Source organism: Vigna angularis, chromosome 7, assembly GCF_016808095.1.
Source record: "Vigna angularis cultivar LongXiaoDou No.4 chromosome 7, ASM1680809v1, whole genome shotgun sequence".
Classification (NCBI taxonomy): Eukaryota; Viridiplantae; Streptophyta; class Magnoliopsida; order Fabales; family Fabaceae; genus Vigna; species Vigna angularis.
In genome coordinates this window covers 28,846,103-28,867,619 of record NC_068976.1, presented here as the reverse complement: position 1 = coordinate 28,867,619, position 21,517 = coordinate 28,846,103, and the positions used below count along the sequence as shown (strand labels likewise).

Sequence of the window (21,517 nt, the reverse complement as noted above, 5' to 3'; positions counted from 1 at the left end):
AAAAGTGTATGAATAAGGTTATGTCCGCTAAGTTGACAGTAACGACGTTAAATCCATGTTAATGTGATCATACTTTTTCTCTTTTCTCTTCTACTGTCCAGTTTTTTCTCTCTTTTGTTCAGTTTTTTCTTTGATAATTTGTTGAACTTGTTCTTTCTTTGTAGACCTTATTCATATATTTTTCATAACATAGAGACCCAATGTCTTCATTTTTAAAACCAAGTATTAAACAAAGATTCACCTCTTATGAAAACGATGTAAGCATTTAAGCCTTTATTTATTCATTTACTTAATTTCAAATATGTATCATTCATTTTAAATAATTTAAATTAAAAATTAATAAAAAATACATTCAAAGTTTAAAATAATATATTCATACCATATATGATCAAAATTTACAGTGTACATAAATGCAACCCTCTCACTGTAAGTTGATATTATAAAATTAAATTCTAATAACAATTAAATTGATCAAGAATCACTCATTCCCAAATATTGATCCTTTACTTTATGAGTGATTCCATGACAATCAAATAATCTAAAATGTACAAGCCATTCTGATTCAGACTACCTGTTTGATCAGAACTAACCTCCTCTAAACAACAAAAACAATGCGAAGCAATAATTATTACAACCATGGGAAGCAAAATTCAATGAGAGGATAAATATGACAAAAGAAAAAGGAATCTGATTCACCTCTCCTAATGGAAAATATGATACACCCATGCTGTTGCCGCAAAAACCACTGTTCAACTTCCTCATTAATTTCGAGTTGAACGCTGTGACTAAAAAGAAGCTTAGTGGAGAAAAGAATCTGTAAATCACTTTTGCTTCGGTAACCTGTTGTAGTTTGTAAGTTGTCCCTGCCTCAATCAGAGCATTGATTCTCAATGCTTGAAATTACTGTTGATTCTCATATGTCGAGACATTCTCCTCATCCACTACTTTCAGTGCAAGAAATCACCAGCCAGAAAAATTGGTAAAATTGAATTCATTACTCAAGGTGTAAACCATAGAACGGAGATTGACACAGTGGGCATGATGATTTGTGAGAAGTAGAAAACCATTTACAAAGACAAGCAGAATGAAATTTGTGTTTGCATGTCTTGCAACCAAGACGAGGAAGACTGTGGTCTGCGGTGTGAATTACACTGTAACAGATCGGGCACTCCTCAACACCTTCAAATTCTTTATCGAAATTGCGCTTCCAAATTCCTATAGCTTCTGCTAAAGCCCCATTCTGCAGGACCAGAAGAAATAATAGTTAGTTTCAACGCAAACCTGCTCTGATAATCATTAATTCTCAAATTAATCCATTGTGCACTTAATTTCACACTGGTAAAACTAAAAAGTAATCAATCACAGGAAATAACTTCAGCAAACTGTTATATTTGAACTAATCATGCAATGCAAACAAAGAGTAACTTCAGCGCAAACCTGCTCTGATAATCATTAATTATCACGTTAATCCATTGTCCACTGAATTTCATAAAGGTTTATACTATTCAGCAAGACTGGTATAAACTAAAAAGTAATCGATCACAGGAAAGAATTCTCAATAAACTATATTTCAACTAATCATGCAAGGCAAACAAAAAAGAGTAAGTTATACGAGTTTTGACTCTACACGATTAATTCTGAGCAACTTGCAAAAGTGGGCAGCAGAAGCCCACTACAAAATACCTGATTACGAACAAATAGCATCATTGACATCAACCATTTCCTTTGCTTGGTCTCAGCAATTCCAAGGCTCCTTGTACAATCAACATCTACTGGCCTTAGTGGATAAGATGCAGGGAGACGAATGACTAGATCCATTCCCGTTTCATCCTTTGTGTAAGTAGCAACAATCTCATTTGCTGATTTGCTTACACTTACTGAGAAATTCTCATCACGAAAGTCGGCTTTCTTAATCTGCATTGAAGATTATAAGTGAGCATATATAATAGAACTAAGCTTATACCTATATAAACTAGTGCATGTTACAATAATAAAGAACAAACAAAGCCTCTTTCCACTAGGTGGGCTGGCTACAAGGACCAAACAATGACGCTGGGTTGTGGCATAAACAAGTGTTTAGAACTTTAGAACATTGAGATTTGATCCACACCAAAATAGATCCTCTGTAACTATGACCTATGGATTCTAAGCAACAGTTACAGCACAAAATCTCATTGACAGCTGAAATTTATGCTCTAAACCTTCCCCCAGTTAACCTCTAGTAGAATCCTTGTTAATGCCACCCTTGAATCATCAGATTTGTAATAGTACTTACAATCAAGGTTAAAAGTTTAGAACAAGCATACATATTAGTGTATCTATTAATATAACTTTGTTCGGAAAGAGTAATGTGATTATCACGCAAAATGTTTAATTAGTTTGTGCTATTCAACAAATATGATACGATCATGCAACTTGACCTTAAAATGTCCACACTCTAGGATAACAGATTCTGCTATTTCACGAAAATATTTATCAAACGGCAAACTACTTACATGGACAAGAAATTACATCATACCTGAGACAATTCATTTGCAATGAGAGGAGGGCTGCAGCAAGTCCTTGTAAAGGATTCAATGACAGCTGAAGTGTTACGGTCACGTAAATCACTAAACCAGCCACGTACATAAGCTGGAAGAACCTGGAGCATTAAACCATATATTGCACCAGCAAGTGATGAAATTTTCTCCGATTCAACAGGCCAAAGAGATTCCACAGCAAACAAGAGTGAACCAGTTGTGGTGGCACGGGTTGCAGCACTTGCAGCTTCCGACAAACCACCAGAGAGCTCTGCATCTTTCTTCTTTAGACTCTGAACTGTGAAAGTCTCTACAGGAATATGCTGAAAAAGGCAATCCAAAACAACTGGAGTAGCAGAGTCTTGTATGTACTGGATCAGTCTCTCCCTTTGAGACGAGGAAGATAATGACTGTAGATGTGATAACAACAAAGACCAAGCAAGGAAGAGATTTACCTGCAATGTATTTTGTAGATCATTAGTACCATCAATGAAACGGTAAAGTAAATGAGTAAATAAACATTAGAAAATGTTTATGAAGCATAGTTCAATTACATTCCCATATAATATAAAGCATTCTTACGCGTTGATGTGAAAGAGACTCCGTTCCAAGAACCTCAAAAGGTGCCCTTTCTACCATGACAGATATTTCCTTTTTCAGATGGACCTTTTCTTCTATTGACATGTCATGCCCCCTGACATCAACGTCAGTAGCAGCATATACGTTTGAGTTGCAAGCATTATCTTCAAGGATGGCAATGCTTAAAACAGGCTCATTTGAAAGAACAAAATATGCAGCAAACTGCAATGGAGGAATTGGCTTGGAAGTAAAAAGTAAAGCATACAAAGAGCTAATAGACCCTTTCCTTAGTCCCCAAAATTCAACTGACTTCACTGCTTTATCTCTACATTGTGAAGAGGAATTAACAACCCCAAAAGATACCAAATTCCAGAAGTGTGTATATTCAACCCGTGATGATGCAACAACTAAGGCAGCTTCTTTACAGCAAGCAGATGCAATAGCCTCAGAAATTCCAGTACAAAATAGTAGGCGGAGGACACCCTCTAGAATTCGATCTTTAACAGAATCCAAATTTTCTGATTTAAATGTACGTAGATTATCTCTCTCTTCATCTTGTTGAAGTTTACAATGCTTAAGGAGAAGCAAAAAAGAGAAAAGGGCATTTTCACAAATCTTTATTGGAAAAGGATCTGAAATTAAAATAATTTGCTCAATTTTCTGACTCATCAGATTTAAATTATCAGCTGAGCTATCAACAACACCATTTATATTTTCAGTTATATCCTCCATCATGACAACTGCTGATTGAATCCAACACCTTAGGTTAGACAATAAAAAGTCCCAATCTTCTTTACAGAATTCATTCCAGCAATATCCTACAGAAACAATCATAAGTTTTGATAGAAGCATCTGCACCACTGTAAGCTGATTAAATATAGCTGATCCACCAGCAACATGTCTTTGCTTCTGGAATAATTTACAGAGAAGCTTCCTCTCATCAGAGCTGATACTTCTCGCTGACTTCAATGCTTGTGGACCAGACACTGAGATGAAGGGATAACAGGCAATAACCAACTGAAGCCAATCTTCCATGTCTACAAGAATAACGAGCAATTTCATTAATACCAACATTATTCATCGCGAGATTTTTTGGATAGAAATTTTTCATGGTAACAGTTTCATTTGAACAAAGTGAACAATTAGCACTATAAAAAAAAAAAGCACACACCCATATACACAATCATCTTAAAGTACACAAAAAATACATAATTTTAATGGAATCTCTATCCATACTGATAAAAATGCATTTTCAGAACAAACTGGTGAATTATCAGTGTTTTTATCTGAGAAAGGGAAGTTTACCTTCTCCTGTCTTCCATGTGACCAAAGGTGGAAGACTTAGTGCCCTCTCCAGCCAGTCTATCATAGTATTTTGCACGAATCTTTCTTCTAAAGAACAATGATGGACACCAGTACCAGGTTCCTCATACCCATAAAATGGTTCTAGAAGTATATTTATAAGCAAAGGTAGAATCTTAAGACAATTAGTATTAACTGCTTCCCCAATAAAGAGTTTATTCACAAAAAGTTCTATCAGACTGGATGCCTTTGCTGGGCCCCATATTTTCTCTTTGAATAAAGCAGAGAGAAACGAAATAAGTGCTCTTAAGAATGGTTCTTCAACACCTTCCATTTCATCAGCTGGAACTGGCCACATACTAACGGAACTCTTTGTGCCAGTGCCTCCATAAACAAGGGAACCATCAAGCAAAATTCTCAACGTTTCATCTAACAGGCCTTCCTGGACATAATTATTGCCCTTGGCATAAGCACAGAATGAAGGTAAGAAAGAAGACATAGCACAGCTTCCAGGCCATCTCCACGTGCACAGGATTTCAGCACCTAACCATGCAGAAGATGCAAGCTCTTGACCTTTTCCAAGCAAAGATGGATTAAGAACACCACACCCAGAAATAACTCTATCAATCCCTATTTTTGATATTAACTTGTCAATTAAAGCAACAAACTTCTTGTCTCCAGAAGCCTGCATTCAGTATAAATTAGTGGTTAAAGTAGCACATAATTTTCTCTATATATTATGCAGAATGTTTTATTTCCTAGAAGCCATAACTAGCTTTATCATAAACCACTGTCTGAAGGCACTAAAATTTGTTCTGAGCATTCACAAAAATAAAATAGCAGAAATACTAACTACATACTGAGTCAATAAACTCCAAAGGAGTCTTATTAGCTATTATTTGGTGAAGCCAACAATAGCTCAATGAGCTAAGGATACGTATGAATAAATTTCTCTATAAGAACTACTAGAAGAAATATAAAAAAAAATGGAAAGAGTTTTCTCCATAAACTAAAATTAACGTATGCATAAATTAATTTGGAGAAACTCCCCCATATTAGCTTTTCTAAAACATGACTTTTAGTTTATGCATGAGCTAATTTTAGCTCGTAGTAGAGAAACTTATTTCATGTTCCTTCTTATTTTCCACTTCTAGAAGTGTTTTTGAAGAAATATATTGAAACACCCTATATTCACATCGATGTAGTTTTACAAGAAATTTGTTTCCAGTATGTATGTCAAAATAAATAACATGAATGATTCCATTTTACTTAGTAAGCAATAGTACATTTCAAAAATGAAAGATGAACACATAAACATGTCAATACCTTTGTCAAGCTAAAATTTGGAGTAACAAACGCAGGCCACATTTCATCCTTACTCAGTAGATATTGTAGCAGACTTTGTTCTTCATTTTCATCCACACAGACATGTTCAAGAACTTCAAGAACCCATGTACAGCATAACGATACAATTTCATCATTAATAAGTCTGTCTTCGGCAAATAGCGCTAACCTTGTTGACTGAACTAAGATATTTGACAATCTCTTGCGGCTATCTGAGCAAAGGCTTTTCAAAAATTGAACATTTATATTGTTATGGAAAGCACACACTAATTCACCAAATGTTATCCTGGGCTTGATTTGTATCATTGAATTGTCATCAAGTGAATAACCTAGTGCTTTGCTTAAATTACACTCCCATTCAATGACAAAAATTGCAGATAAAATTCCAGATACAAGTCCACTTTCCCCATCAAGAGTCTTCAGGCTATAGAAACTACCATCAAGTATCTCAAGAGAAAATTGAGCTATCTCAACAATGTTGAGAGAACTATCAAATTCTACAGGGATTTTTTCATCATTGATTAAAACAGAAGCTGCATTCTGTACCCAAAAGAAAGGTGAAGCCTGGAGAAAACATAGTAACTTCCTGAAAATCTCTTCATAAATGAGAATCAAAGCATTTCTTGACAAAAAAGAAGATTTTTCTTCTGTTAAACCACCGAGAAGAGAGCTGCAGGTAAAGAACATAAGATCAGAGTGAAGTTTAAGCAACTTTTTATAAATTCATGCTAGGCATGATGCCTTCACATCAATAAATTTATCAAAAGAAAACAAAAACAAAAAATGTATGTGGGGGAGGGGGCAAACCAAACCCATATAACAAATTACAAAAAGAACCTCCAAACAAAAATTAATCAAGTCTATCCTTTATTTCTGTGGAACAGGTTCAAAATATTTATATCTATTCAACATTGTATATCAGTCTATTATACCAGCTACACATGCCTTTTTTTCCCCATAAGCCTTGATGGCTTCAGATGCATATTATCCATGTCAACTTTCAAACATCATAAACTACAGAAACTATCCACTTTCCAATATCTTGCATAATTAGTTGCATGTTCATAGACATGATGATGTTTAAAGTGGACTCTCTGCATTAGCATTTGTCAGATTGGAAAAGATAGGCTGTCATCAAAACCTAACCACCACAAAAATCCTTTTTAACAAGAGACAATGAAGCATCAGACTCAGTCCATTCAATTCTGTTATGAGACAAAATTATGTACAAACATATTCATGGCATGCATGCATTGACACAATCAAAACAATTAGAACCACTTGTCACCAATTGATGCATTCCATTTCACACCCATTACTACCCCCCACCCCCTCCTTGCTAAAATGAATGTTAGTTTCCAAACTATAAGAGAATTTTAAATAGGGTTCTTGGACTTATAAATTATTTTTAATTGGATGCCTGAGATGGGATTTCGTCAAAGTTAGACAAAATAATCTCGATCCTTGTTAAAGTACAAGGATGCTCTTGAAAATTCCCAAATAGTTCAAAGATCAAATTTCTAGTTTAATATTCAGTAGGTCCAAAACTGTTCGGAAATTTTCAAACAGGTCTCTACATCTGAAAAGGGGTCAAGAGTATCCTTTCCAACATCAACAGAAACCTAGCCCAGAAACCTAAACATTATCTTTTAGAGTACAAGGACTTATTTAAAAATTCTAACGTAATTTATGGATCCATTGATTAATGTTAGAATGTAATCCGCTGTTACAGATTTGTAAGAAATTAACAGTTACATATTCTAGAAAATTAGGATGATTGATTCCTAATTATTAGGTTGATATTTATTATAATTGATTCAGAAAATTAGTATAAATACATACTGTGTGTGATCTGCATTAGACACACAATAAATTCAGTAAATATACATTTCTATAATTAATTTACCCTATTTCCATTTTTGCTTGATATATCCAATTTTGAAAATTACTAATCTGTTTAATGCAAGAAATGGGATCAAGACCAAAATAGAGGAAGATAACTAAACTTTGGATTTAAAATAAAAAAAGAAAAGAGAAGACTATAGCAATTATATTATTGACATGTATAGTTCTTGACAGGTGAATAAATAAATAATGTGTGCTATTACTTCATCTTGCCGCTGAAATGTTGAATTAACATACCATATAAACTGCACATGAGAAGTGCTGAAGGGCGGCAGGGATTGAGAAATAGCAATAGCAGATGATTCGAGATATTGATGATGCCAATCTTTGGCATTGCTGCCTGGACTATGACTGGAATCATCTTCCACTTTCCTCTTCATTCTCCCATCCCTTGCTTTTTCTAGGAGCATAGCCAATATTGCCGCATGGTCAGCATCTAATAACCTTGATTCAAACTCAGAATAACTTTGGCCAATCACATAGTTGACGATGAAGGACCATTGTTCTGAGAAATACTCATCATCCAGCAGTGCCAACAACAAATCTAGCAGAGCACTGGTTGAGCAACTATTTGATTGCAGGCACCAAGGAACAAATATATTCTTGAATATTTGCATAAAGTCTTCAGCTTCCCCTAATTTATCCCCATTACACGAAACCTGACTAGAGTAATGCCCTTTGTTTTTAATAAAAACTTCTTGGACAATCATTTGTGGTCCAAATACTGAAATAGCAACTGTCAGAAGTCTCACAGTATCTGGTGAATCCTGATATTTAAAAAACAGGGTGAGTCTGGAAAAACATGGTAGAAAATATCATTCACATCTAAAGTAATCATTTGATGCTTATTAAATTTAACATTATTGTAACCCTATGCAACTTTCAAGCCTATTTCTAAACAGGCTAAGCTAACAACAGTGGCATCATAACTGATTCCCATAAGTTGCTAGTGTAACTTACACCAACTATTACATCATTCAATAACTAGTAATACAATTTATTATCAAAAACCCACCTGGACTGGAAGTTCCTTTCATGTAGATCATATCTGCAATATTTTATATTTGATACCTTTCATGTAATCAACATAATATGAACTTTTCAAAATATATTAAAATATGAAGAATTTTATTAAGGTCGTATTGTTTGTTTGTTTTTCATAAAATTTGACAAACACCATCAATGTAATATAAAATTATAACTCACCAGTTAGATTGATTAAGATCACATTCATTGGTGTAATAGTTGATGTAAGTTACACTAGTGTAATAACTGATGTAAGTAACAATTAGAATAGGGGCTGTCAAACAACTTTTACACTTACAATAAGATATGTAATATATTATATGAAGCATAAATCTAACAACTTATTTATATTTTACGTGTTTCTTAACTATTCTCTTGTTGAAAAGCCCCCAAAAATATCTCCTTTGTATACTATACCACTTGTCTCTAGATTTAAACAATTACTGTTTAAAAGACCTAAAAATAATCTTCAGAGCAACAATAGAGCCCATCAAACCCAGATTTGTTTAATAAAAGAGTCTGATTCTAAGCATAGATAAAAATATAAATGATTAAGCCAGAAAAATATTACAAGGTGAGCAAGTACTAACAGGAACTCCATTCTGATTAAGATGAAAATGTTGTATATACTCCACATTACATATATGTGATATGTCAATACCAATTTCTCATTATCCAACCGATCATTAAAATTACAAAACAAGAATAAGATAGATTACAGAGTCAGAAGTTTGTAGAAATATCAACTTACTGAAGATTTAATGAGTGAGAAAGACTTCGCCAACATTGGTCCCACAATATAGGCCAATGGCCAAATTGCACCTTTCAGCACAGCATGTTTTTCCAGCAAAAACATGAACAAAATGATTCGTTCAACAATGTCCACATTAACTGCTTGCTCAAGAGCACCCATGCAATTAACCTGAAGTTCCTCAATAAAAACAGATAGAACATTGATATCCAATATATAAATGCCTAAAAGGATTTCAATAAAGCAGTTCCCCAACTCTTGCAAATAGGGCATAGGATACTTCATACTCAGCATATCCACTTTCTCGTTTTCAGAAACATTTTCCTCCGATGAAAATGTTGCTTTTCCTGCGTTGATTATGTCATCGGCTCTCGAGGTTCCAGCTGTAAGGAAATCCTTCCAAAAAAGCTTTACAAGGACATGATCAACAAGAGTGACTCGGAAATGACAGATTGACTCTTCTCCATCATTATATCTAATACAAGCAGAAGACAGGTTATAATAAAAAGGGACAAGGAAAGCTAAATATTTTCTTTGGTGGGTGAGGGGCATATTGACATGTTGTAAATAGATCCGCAAAATGCAGCCAAAGAATTAAAAGGAAAAAGTTTTGCACCTTGAAGCATTTTTCAAAGACCAAAGGAAACATTCTTGCAGTGCCTGGAAAAATGCCAGTCTATCTGTAGATAGAGAAACTCTCCTTCCAGCCCACAAGTTCTTGAAAAATTCAAGAAAAAACTTATCCCCTCTGACAGATGTAGGTGGAACATTGTCTAAAAATAAAACCAAAGCTGGATATGAAACCTTCTGGGAACCAAAACAACCATTCCTAAGAAAATTCCAAAATGGATTTAGTATGCTTTTTTGAATGTTTAAGGAAGACCAACCATCCGGGAATTTTCTAGAGAAAAGTAATATTACATCCCACATTGAGGGATGACAAGTTGGATCCTTCTCATTGAAAGCACCAAGAATTGCACCAGCAACAGTTTTTAAATTTCCATCATTAATAGCCTGTGGCATATTTTTTATTAAGCTCTTCAATACACTATAAGTAGCTGATCGAATGCTAGGCCTTTGTGACCTCAAAAAGTCATGAAAGTATTTATGATCTTTGAACAGCTTCTCAGTAAAAGAAACAGCAGCCACCCTAGCCTTAGAAGCATGTTTAGGTTCAGTAGTTACGTTCTCAAAACCAGGTCCTTGTTGTAAGCAAATTAAAACATCAAGAAGAGTGGCCAATGCTAACAACGTTGATGATATCACCTGTAAGATCAAACGAATATTAGACTTTAAGTAAAAAAAGTATGCCACTAAGATAGGTTGACACCTTTGAGCAAAAGATTAAATGACTAAATTAAAAATAGATGTCTTCCTATAATCAGTTTGTAAAAAAAGCTTCCATGATGCAATAAGCATACCATAATTTTAAAATCCTTACATCATATAATAACTAAAAAATGTCTGTTGTGTTTGTGATACCAAAAGAAGGTATCGACCCAATAAATTTTACTGTAGAGAATATCTTTCTTAATCCACTAAAAAGGAGATCCAATGCAAATCAATAAATCAAAGACTTGATTTCTAAGTGTGTTAAAGTGATTCTCACGATATACCTGCTGATATATCTCATCTAACTCATCTGTAGCTACAGCTTTATCAGATAAATTTTGCGGTGTGAGCTTTAGGTTTTCTTCTAAATACATAAATATTTGTGTTGTGCATAAAATCAAAGCATCAAGTCTCTTTTCCTGTGCTGGAAAGGCTGCCTGTCACAATCCAACAAAGGATTAAAACAAATAACACAGCACAAATTTGGTAATAAGGTTGTAAAGTACAAGTTTAAAATCTGCTGTGCAGAATATACCTAGTTAGACCAAAAACCCTACAAATTACAAGTTACTGAATTGAACATACTAAAGACAACAAACCTGCAATTAAAACGGAATGCATTCTGACATCCATGTACAGTTTAAAGATACTTCAAAACAAAGGCTTACATATTTCAGTTTTCAGTTTAAGCATATCAACGCCCTTCATGTTCCTTTCACGTAAATTCTCATTGTATCACTTTCTAAAAAGATTTTAAACAAAGTTGGGCCATCTATTTCAGCATGGAACATGCAAGCATGACTTGAACTTAAGGGTATGCATAAGAAAAATATATGCTCAAGACTTTAAGAAATATTTCCCATGATAATCAATTCTACACAAATTACATTGAACATTTCATTCAAAGTAACTTAGAAAAACTTCCCATCATTTTTTTAGCGTGAAAAGAAATTATCAGGTGGATCATCCTTATCCTGACATTACAAACTGATACAATAGCTAAAGATACCAATTGAAGCCAGGCTTGATTGTGGATTAGGTTTGAAGGATTCCTACCAAATCACATATAGCATAAGTCTAGTTATACCCAGCCCAACTAGGATTTCTTAGAATTTAGGATTATCTCTCAACCCCACAAAACAAACTTGTAAGAAATTTAGATGATGTAGGAGAAACCCACTACCTCTGAAGATGCAAGTAAAGCAGTCCCCAAAGGAACTGTTTTAACCAAAGAAGTTGCCACTATGGCAGACTAAGGGTGACTACAATTAGGGGGGGTTTCAACACTCCCTCCCACACCCAGGACAACAGCAACTATATACTTCTTATGCATTAAAAGAGGATACATCTATACAGGAAAGGATATGGAACTACTATCTAAAAAACTTTTGCCAGAATATTTTAACCTACTCCCAGCTTACAAGAAAGATTTTCAAAAGAACAAAGAAACCACCGGGACCTCTAAGATATGCTATAAAACTAATAATTGCATCTTGGTCTTGCCACACCACTAAAATATTTGAAGAACTGTGTCTATGAACTTACCAAGTATCTTGAAAATTTTCAATGAACCAACTCTTTATAATACTAAAATACAAATTCCAGATAAACATTTTCCTTTATAAACCTCTCTTCCATTCCATAAAAAAATTATTACAAATTAAAGTGGATACTTGTAGATAAGAAACAACGGCAAGACATGTACTTCCTATGCATAATATTACAGTAAGCTTCCAGAACTGATCATTTGTGTTCCTGGCAGGTTGAAAACATATAGATGTATGGAGCATCAAATTATAAACAAGTTTACTATACTTTAAGATGACTTTGTTCATCATCATGAAAGAAATAATTTAGAACACAACTGTAAGTTGCGATAACAAATATAGCAAACCTGGAAAGACCTTTTTGCTGCCTGAGAAACTTCAGAAACTGGATCAAATTGAGCAAACCACCATGGTCCCATCAAAGTCTTCAAATGCAGAGCTAAATCTCTCCTGAGAAGGATGTGAGAAAGGAAATCAACTATAAATCTTGTACTGCATTAAATAAGTTCTCAACAGAGAATCATCAAAGTTTGGATCAATTACACAAGTACATAGCTAATATTCAATCTCCACTAAAAAAATGTGAATTTTAGAAAACTAGTAGAAATGCAGTTTGCAGCAGACAGGTAGAGTTAAATGTTGAGGCCATTGTCAAGATGTTTGGTTTCCCCATAAACTATTGTTGCAAGTAACATAGAAGATATAACCAATCAGATAATTGAAATGGAATAATTATAACTAGTATGGACCGTAAACATGCTGTAATAGAAAACAGTATGTCAATATCCCAAAGCATTTAAGGTCTTATGTGCTATTGTCAGACAAGTATCCATATAAGTTTGCAGAAAATGAAGCAACACATTCAAATTTCCATTTTCATATATTAAATTGTACATTTGAGAAAAAGCAAAAAGAACATCATATAAATGTCCGTCAGAAAAGTTCTTACCCAACAGAAGTAACAAGAGCGGTCATGGTATCATGAGTGGCCCGCCGAACCTCCCTATTGTAGTCCAGCAAAAGCCTTTTATACTCAAATGCCTACATAAGAACAATTTAAATAGTCAAATACACTAAATAAGTATATTTGGAGATTGACACTAGTGGATTTAAAAATTTATAGAAGGAGCCAATATCCACCAGAGAAGAAAGATGCATGATCAAACAAAACAAATGGAAGTCTGACATCCAATTCAATGTTCCAAGTCCCATCCATTTCTAGATATTAAAATTGGAGGTCTGTTTTTTTTTTTCACATGTCAAAGTACAGTGGTTATTGTTAGTCTGTCAAATCATGTCTACATAGAGCTGCATGGCCTATGAACTTTGCGATTAATTATGTCCATCGTCCAAATAAACTTAAAAGGAGCCTTACGTTATTGAAGAGAGGCCAGCAAAATCCTATTGAGCAATAGCATGAACATTTGAAAAAATCTCCCCAACTCTCACACACTCAAGACTTTTGTAAGCCCCACTAACCCTGTTTACTTTCACATCTCTACCTACCCAAATTCACTCAATTTAAAGAAAAGTTAGCCTTGCAATTATTCAAGCTTTGAATCAATGGGAAAAGAGAATGATGAACGTTTTTAGGGACAAACATATAAAAGGTTTTTAGTCTTCAAATGTATAAACCTTTGGATTTAATTGTAAAGGAGAAAATGTAATTGTGATTATTATTTAACAATAAAGGAGAAATTGTAATTGTGATTATTATTTTGTTGTCTAACATCATCCAAAAGATATGATCAAATTCTAATCTATAATTGAATGTAAACCCCACCTTACAAGCCATTTTTTTAGGTTGAGTTAGGCTTAAGTACACTTCTATAAGATGGTATTAGAGTCATTATTTTGTGTTAGTGACCAACTCGGATCAAAATGATAGAATGGATGATGATTCCTAAGTTTGTGAATTCCTTGTACCATAAGTTTTCTTGGCAAGGATTTCAAACAACTATGACCCTGTTGTGGTAAAAGATAGCACATACAAATAGGAGTCACCACTTAGGTACTTAGTTAAGATAAAAATAAGGTGCTTCAACTAGAGGTGCCAATATGTAAAGGTAGCACTCGAGGGCGAGGGTTCGACATTAGGTAGAAATAAGATGAGCAACATACAAAGAGAAAGAACCTATGGACTTAAAATTTTGAGTTGAAAGTAGTGTCATGGTATCTTATATGGGTGTGCTTATGATTCTTTGGAATCAAATCTCTTTGGAATCTCTCCTCGAAAGAACCAAATAAGTGATTGTTAGATCCAAGTGAAAGTCAAAGTCCAACACTGGGATATAAACTTCACCTTACAAACCGATTTTGTGATTTTGAATTAGACTTAAAGTTTAATTTCATGATAGGTCCAACAGACCTCACCAGGTTTAGCTTTGATATCATCTTAGAAAGTGAACTTCAAGTCTAACTCAACCTTACAAAATCAGTTTATAAGATGATTTTGCACCCACTTATATACTATAATTTGGTCATATCTCTAGTTGGTATAAGATCTTCAATAATAGGGAAAGAATTTGTTTGATCCAATGCAAAGTTAATAGTGATGGTGATAGCAAATCGTGTGAGCATAATGTAGCAAAGCCAAGTTTGCACATTGTCTCCATTTTGGAGCGGTTGGGGGATGGTAAAACATTAAATACTATTGCATTCAAGAATGCCATATACTATGTTAAGTCATTCGATGACAAGGGTGATGCTCATTTATATGTGCCACCAAGAACATGGTTGAATAGAAGTTTCAATCTTACTAGTCATATGACAATTTTTCTAGAAAAAGTGTTGTCCTTCTTAAATCTAAAGTGTTTCACCTTTTTCTTTATCTTTTACCGACTTCGGATCATTTGTCCCTTTGATTTAGGATAGTACTTGTATGGCTTTGGCCAAACTTGAGTGCATTAAGCAGCCTTCAAGAGTTGAAATTTTTGTGAAGTTGAGCAGATCAAGTGGTACTATGATCATCTGGCAACCCTTCATATTATTTCCAATCCAATATTTAATGACAGAAGTAAATATATAGAAATTGATAGTCATTTTGCCAAAATGTTGTTCCATGTTTGGTGCAAACAATTTATATGTTGTAGTTTGAGAGTGTTAAAATTGTGATTATTACTTTATTCTACAGCTTTCATAAAGCTGCTTTTTTGGTGTATGTACCTAGCCTAAGAATTGAGTGTTAGCTATTCCTTGTATTGTACTTTTCATTTTTTTTCCATGTTAGATCAGATGGTCTTCAATAGGACTTCTTGTAAGGTGCTATGTGCTTTGTGCTAGACCTAGTTCCTAGATGTATCTTTTCGAATTCTCTTTTTTTCACTCTCATACATTGTAACTTATAATATATATTCCAAGTTATTATAAATATGAAATCCTAAGAGAGAGGAATGCACTCTCTCAAATTCATTCTAATATTCCTATGTATCTTTCTCAACTTGGTATCACTACTTTATGAAGATGGAATACCCAAATTATTGGCTATTGTGACGTTTCGGTTGGTTCTCCTATGGATACAGGATATTGCGTGTTGTTCGGAGAAAATGTTATCTCTTAGAAAAGCAAGAAGCAAAATGTTGTTGCTTGATCATATGTTGAAAAGTAGATCAAACAAAGACTAATTTAACCATTAGAGATAGAATAAGGCCAAGAAAAACAGAGACAACGATTAAAAAGGGTTTAAATCTAAATAGCTTAATGAAGAATTCGCTTTCCACAGAACACTATGGCATCATTTTATTCAGGTAACCTCTCAATTTGTTTTGTTTGTATTAATTCTGTTCAATAATGGGTGATGGACTTTAACATAGGGCCTAGGATGTGGAAGGATCGATCTTATAGTGAATCAGGAGAAGTATATGGGCACTTTCTAAGGCTAACCAAACTGAGAGAATAATTGATGCCCATCACTGCATACTCACAGGATAACAAAAGAAAGAGATAACAAGGGATAAGATCTCTAGTCTTGACTAGAGATGGAAAATGGAAAGAGATCCAAAATCATAGGACTTAAATCAATTAAGGATTCTACTGAATGAAATCCAACCTATAAAGAAACAAAATAAAACTCTAATTGGGAGAACTAGGCTGTCTTGGCTGCAGCTGCCTTGCTTCTCCAATGTTGTTATTATGTCATCCCACAAAGGAATCCAGATAACAGGCCATAAAATGAAAGACCATACAAACAATGTCTAACTCAGTCTACCTAAATTTTTTAAAAAAATAAGGGACTTTGATTGACTTGAGATTGAAAAGAAATCATTTTTGAAGGCTTAATTGATCCCTCTCATAATCTTCTATTTATAAAAATAAATTGATACAAGAATACATGATAATTAGGGTAACCTTAAACACAATATAATCATGATAAATAGGGTAACCTAGACACAATATAGTCATGATAAATAGGATAACTCTAGACACAATATAATCATGATAAATAGCGTAACCCTAGACACAATATAATCATAATAAATAGTGTAACCCTAGACACAATATAATCATGATAAATAGGATAAATATTCTAACAGATTGATTAGTCTACCTTAAGGTGTAATGTAAAATATAGTGTCCCATCCCAAACCTTTCAATTCCCTCCAACTCCAGTATGTTCAGGGGAAAAAACAGAAATGTACAACATATCTTATCACTCCCATCCCGTTGGTATACCTGTCTCTTTTCTCAGTTTCACTTCCATAACAGTTTTCAATAAATGGTAATCATGATTTGTTGAGATAAAAATCTGACATTATTAAATGCCAAACAGTTAGACCATTTGGAGGAAAGAAAATCCTTTTATTCTTTAAGGGAAAAATCACCATGCAAAAGAACAATCAGTTCAGTATTCAAACTATATATTCTTTGTATAAAAGGTAAAAGAACTGCTCCAGACAATTTAGAGACAAACAAGTAATATAATATGAAGACAACATACCCATTGCGGAACTATTAGAATGCTTTCTTTTGCAGACTTTTCTTGAAGCAGCATAGATAGAGCTGCCAATGCCTTAAGCTGTGAAAAAGAAAATGGAAAATAAGAAGCCTTAAGCACAAACTCACTTATAAGTGATGTCATGTGCTCACTTGAGCGAACACATAAGCAATAGATTTTATAAATAGCAAAGCTTGCTTATGCGAGTGAAAATGATAAGGCAGCATGAAATAAAATCTCTCAAATAAAGAAGCACTTATGCAATCACTTTTAGACCAAAGATTTTAGATGTCTAAAATACTTTCTAGACAGTGAAGTGGCTTACTTAAAGAAAGGTATTGCAATTTCTCAAAGGTAATATACTTTAGATGTGCAAAAAGAAACAAGCATCATTGGTTTTATTCTCGTAGATACTCCTATCGATTCAAACCAAAAATTAATGACAAAATAAAGTGAACCTTTCTCATAATCAAAGAGATACAGAACATTTGTTAGAAAACTTATTTATCTCACTATTACTAGATCTGGAAAAAAAATGCACTTGGTGTGACAAGTTGTTTTTATTGATCATTGCAATGTTATCATTCACATCCTTATATACGTCAAAAATGCTCTAAGAGAAAGTATGGTAAATGAAGATAAAAGAAATAACCAAATCTTTGGGAATTGTGGTACAGACTAAACACAATCTTCTATAGACAACCGTTCCACTACTGCATATTATGTTTTCATTGGAAGGAGTATTAATATCTTGGAAAAACAAAAAATATAATGTAATTTCCCAATCAAGTTTTGAAGTTGAATATAGGGCAACAGTGTGACTCACTTGTGAACTGGTGTGGATAAAACAATTTCTCCAAGAACTGAAATCTTGTGATAACCAAATAGCTCTTCACATAATTTCCAACCCCATGTTTCATGAGAGAATCAAACACATAGAAATTGACCATAATTTTAATTAAGAAAAGTTGTTGTTCAAGAAAATGTGTATTATGTTTATTAGCTCCAATGATCAACTTGAAATATTTTGACAAAAACCCAAAGAAGACCTCGGTCGGACCTTGTTCCTAAGTTCGTACATACTATTTGTATCAGCTTCAGGTGAAGTGTTACAATAGTTTATATTATCTCCTAAGCAACTTTGTAGAAGTTGCCTTTCATGGTATCTATTTGTCATCTAGAACATGTGAACTTTATTTTGTTTTTTGTTCTCTGTCTTTGTACTTCCGTTGCAAGATACACATATCTCTTTCTCTTTCTACATATATATGAATCTGAAGATAGACCTCACAAGTACCTTTTCTCATATTATTTTTCTAACGTATAGTGTCCTTTTTCATGTATGATGTGTGTATGAGATTCATCGCCTTCCATTCGTTTTATTGGTATTTGATTGACACTAAAAGATAATTTTAAACCTAGAATCTAGGAAGAACACCTCATTGGGATTAATACTATAACTAGTTGCAGATGAGCATGTCAGATATATCTCCAAACTAGCTCACAAGTTAATCCAAATTTACCTTAGTGGTGGGATCCTTCCTGCCTAGCCTCTTCAAGTGAACCGCAAGCTCACTATCAACATCCTGCATATCCAAAATATCAATATATTGGCATTAAGGCAAGGATTGAAATTTTGTCAACTAAGCAACACTAACAGACTAGTCAGCTCTCTTAACTCAATTCCAACTCAGCACAAAACTCTCGTACAAACACAGAATGAAAGACACCGCAAATTAAAAGTTCGAACTTAGTGCATCCCAGTAGCACATGCGTTCTAATTATGAACTCAATTTATTGAACCAGAACATGAAACTCGCTGCAGCAGTACCATTCCAGTATATTAATTATGACCACAAAAACAGACCTAATCAATACTCGATTATAACTACAGTCATAAATAACACAAAATTGAACAGGAAATAGAACTCTCTCTCACAACAACCATCTTCAAAAGTAAAAAATAGCATAAAACTAGAAACACATACGACAAAGGGGAGGGAGTCCTCGGACGAAGAAGGAAGATCAAGGCGCGAGCTGCCGACAAAACCACCGAATCCGACGGCGGCAGCGGCGGCGGGGCCGGAAGGCAAGAGCGAGGCGGCGAGACTGCGAGGAAGAAGAATCGATAAGACGAGGAAGACGAAGTAGAAATTTCAAATTAGGTATTGACGCTAACCTGCTACTGGAAGGGCGTGACTTGCTTCTGGCGTTTTCTCCTTTCTGCTTTCCCATTATTCTCTTTGTAATGCGTAAGCAAATTCCTCTTGTTTTGTGGAAGTGCTAGTTAGGGAAACGAAGAAGAGCGAATAAATACAGTAATAACAGAGTCACCGTGCGTCGTTTGGCAAATGAAATCTTCAGCTACTGAATATTTATATATTAGTGCTTTGACGATGTTGGTGAGAATCGCAGAGAGAATTGCGAGAAATGTCGAAGGCGAGTTTACGATTTGCAGCTAATTTATACCAATCACGTCGCACCGTATTGACTAGTAATCGAAGAGTATTTTATGTCACGCGTAACTTTAAACCCTGATACATATAGATAGAAGATATTAGATAAATTATGATATTCTATTAAATAAGATTTTTATCATATTTTTCATAAAAAATAAGTATCCAACCTTAATTACAGACTAATTTTCTTTAGCAAAAAATATTGAAATAAATTTTATTTATGATGCATTATAAATATTCTTTTGACGTCTTTCACTTTTTTTTTAATCTCGTCTTAACATATTTTTTATACTTTCTATTTGGTTAATTGAAGTGATAGTTCTTAACTTTTTTTATATGAAAGAAATATCTTTTGAAAATAGAATCTAAACAGACACAGCGTGAATTATCTTAAACCCTTTAAGGTAAATTAAAGTAAAAATATGATCAAACATTTCAAGAATTATATTTTTTTAAAATATTATTGTTTGAAAATTATACTGTAATTTTTATCTAATTTTAACCCATCCGAATTTTACTTTAAGGTATTATGTCAAATTAATAAATATAATGATCATGGGTATTGATTTAAACAATTTATTTTTATATTTTTCCTTGAATTTTAAAAGTTTATTCTCTTTTTAACTTTTTTAAAGTGTCATCAATAATAACAAGCATATCTCAATCGGGCCATTATTTATTTTAGGCTGAAATGCTTACTTAATCTCCATGTTAGGAGGTAATTTTCTGTTTAATACCTGGTTTTAAAAATGTAGGCATTTGGTATCTATGTTTTGAAATTTGTATCAATTCAATCTTATCTGTTATGTTGTAAGGAACGGCATTAAATGTTAAATGATGTGGAAATAACTTATCTGAGCTGGCAAAAGATTATTTTAAACCAAAGGCAGGTATGAAATTATTATTTCATTACAATAAATTAAAGGCTAACGTGGTTGCCCTAAGACATTGATGTTGAAGGAGCTTAGGTGAAGGAGCTGAGGTGAAAGAGGTGAACTGAGGTGGGGGTGGCCTTCATTCTTTGGTTGGTGTGAGGTGGGTGCCCTATGTTGAGGAATTGTTGCTGTTGTTTTCTGAGGTGAAGGAGGTCGCTGAGGTGAGGTGCCCTTCGTTCTTTCCTTCGTGTGAGGTGGGTACCCTATCGCTGTTGTCTTCTTTGATTGTGGTTCATTTTTGGGGTTTGGGGTTGTTCTGTTGGTGTGGACGAAACATTATTGAGTGACGACGACGCAATGTCAATGAATCACTGTTCGTCTTGCTCACGGGGGAGCTCTCGTGGTGCTTCATCAAGAGGAATGCTTGGCAACCAAATATGCTATTGTGGAGAGCTTGCCGTATTGAGAGTCGCAAAAACTGCTAAGAACGAAGGCAAGCCTTTTTGGGGCTGCCCTAATTACAAGGTTTCTTCCCTACGTTGTGTTTTTTATTTTGGGATACATTTATTTGGTTTTTGCTGAGATGATTTTGGTTGGATGTTTTGTACAGCGTAGTCGAAATGGAGAAGTGCGAGGATGTAATTTCTTCAAATGGGCCAGTGAAGATCATGTTGATGAAAGGGATACTACAATTGGGTGGCAAAGGAGAAAGATTATTAATTTGGAAAAATCACTTTTGGTTTGACAGAGAAGGGAAAAGGTCTTAATCTGGATGTTATGTTTGATGGGGTTGATTAATATCGTCTTTGTATGTGTTATGTTTTAATTTTGTTGAAGTGTTGTATCAGTCACATTTTGTGATGAAGAAGTTAGTTAAATTGTAATGTTTCTTTGACACTAAATATGAATGACAATCTGGTTGTAATGAGATTGTGCTTGTAATGC

General features: G+C 34.1%; 1 protein-coding gene across 3 annotated transcripts; it reads right to left on the bottom strand.

The window, feature by feature from the left end:
• Positions 1-358: 358 nt before the first annotated feature.
• Positions 359-19,726, bottom strand: LOC108338059 (E3 ubiquitin-protein ligase listerin). Of its 3 annotated transcripts, XM_017574727.2 has the most exons (16): positions 19,418-19,722; positions 19,227-19,347; positions 18,762-18,824; positions 17,242-17,319; positions 13,255-13,346; positions 12,653-12,755; positions 11,043-11,195; positions 10,043-10,692; positions 9,427-9,901; positions 7,887-8,416; positions 5,727-6,414; positions 4,404-5,085; positions 3,102-4,135; positions 2,519-2,974; positions 1,684-1,914; positions 359-1,240 (listed from the first exon to the last, which is right to left on the bottom strand). In XM_017574727.2, the coding sequence occupies exons 1-16, from the start codon at positions 19,471-19,473 to the stop codon at positions 995-997; spliced, it is 5,658 nt and encodes a 1,885-aa protein (XP_017430216.1). In that variant the 5' UTR covers positions 19,474-19,722; the 3' UTR covers positions 359-994. The 3 variants fall into 3 exon arrangements, with proteins under 3 accessions (XP_017430216.1, XP_052735863.1, XP_052735864.1); XM_052879904.1 differs by lacking the exons at positions 359-1,240; positions 1,684-1,914 and having other exon boundaries at positions 2,541-2,974; positions 3,074-4,135; positions 19,418-19,726; XM_052879903.1 differs by lacking the exons at positions 13,255-13,346; positions 17,242-17,319; positions 18,762-18,824; positions 19,227-19,347; positions 19,418-19,722 and having other exon boundaries at positions 12,663-12,755.
• Positions 19,727-21,517: the final 1,791 nt, after the last annotated feature.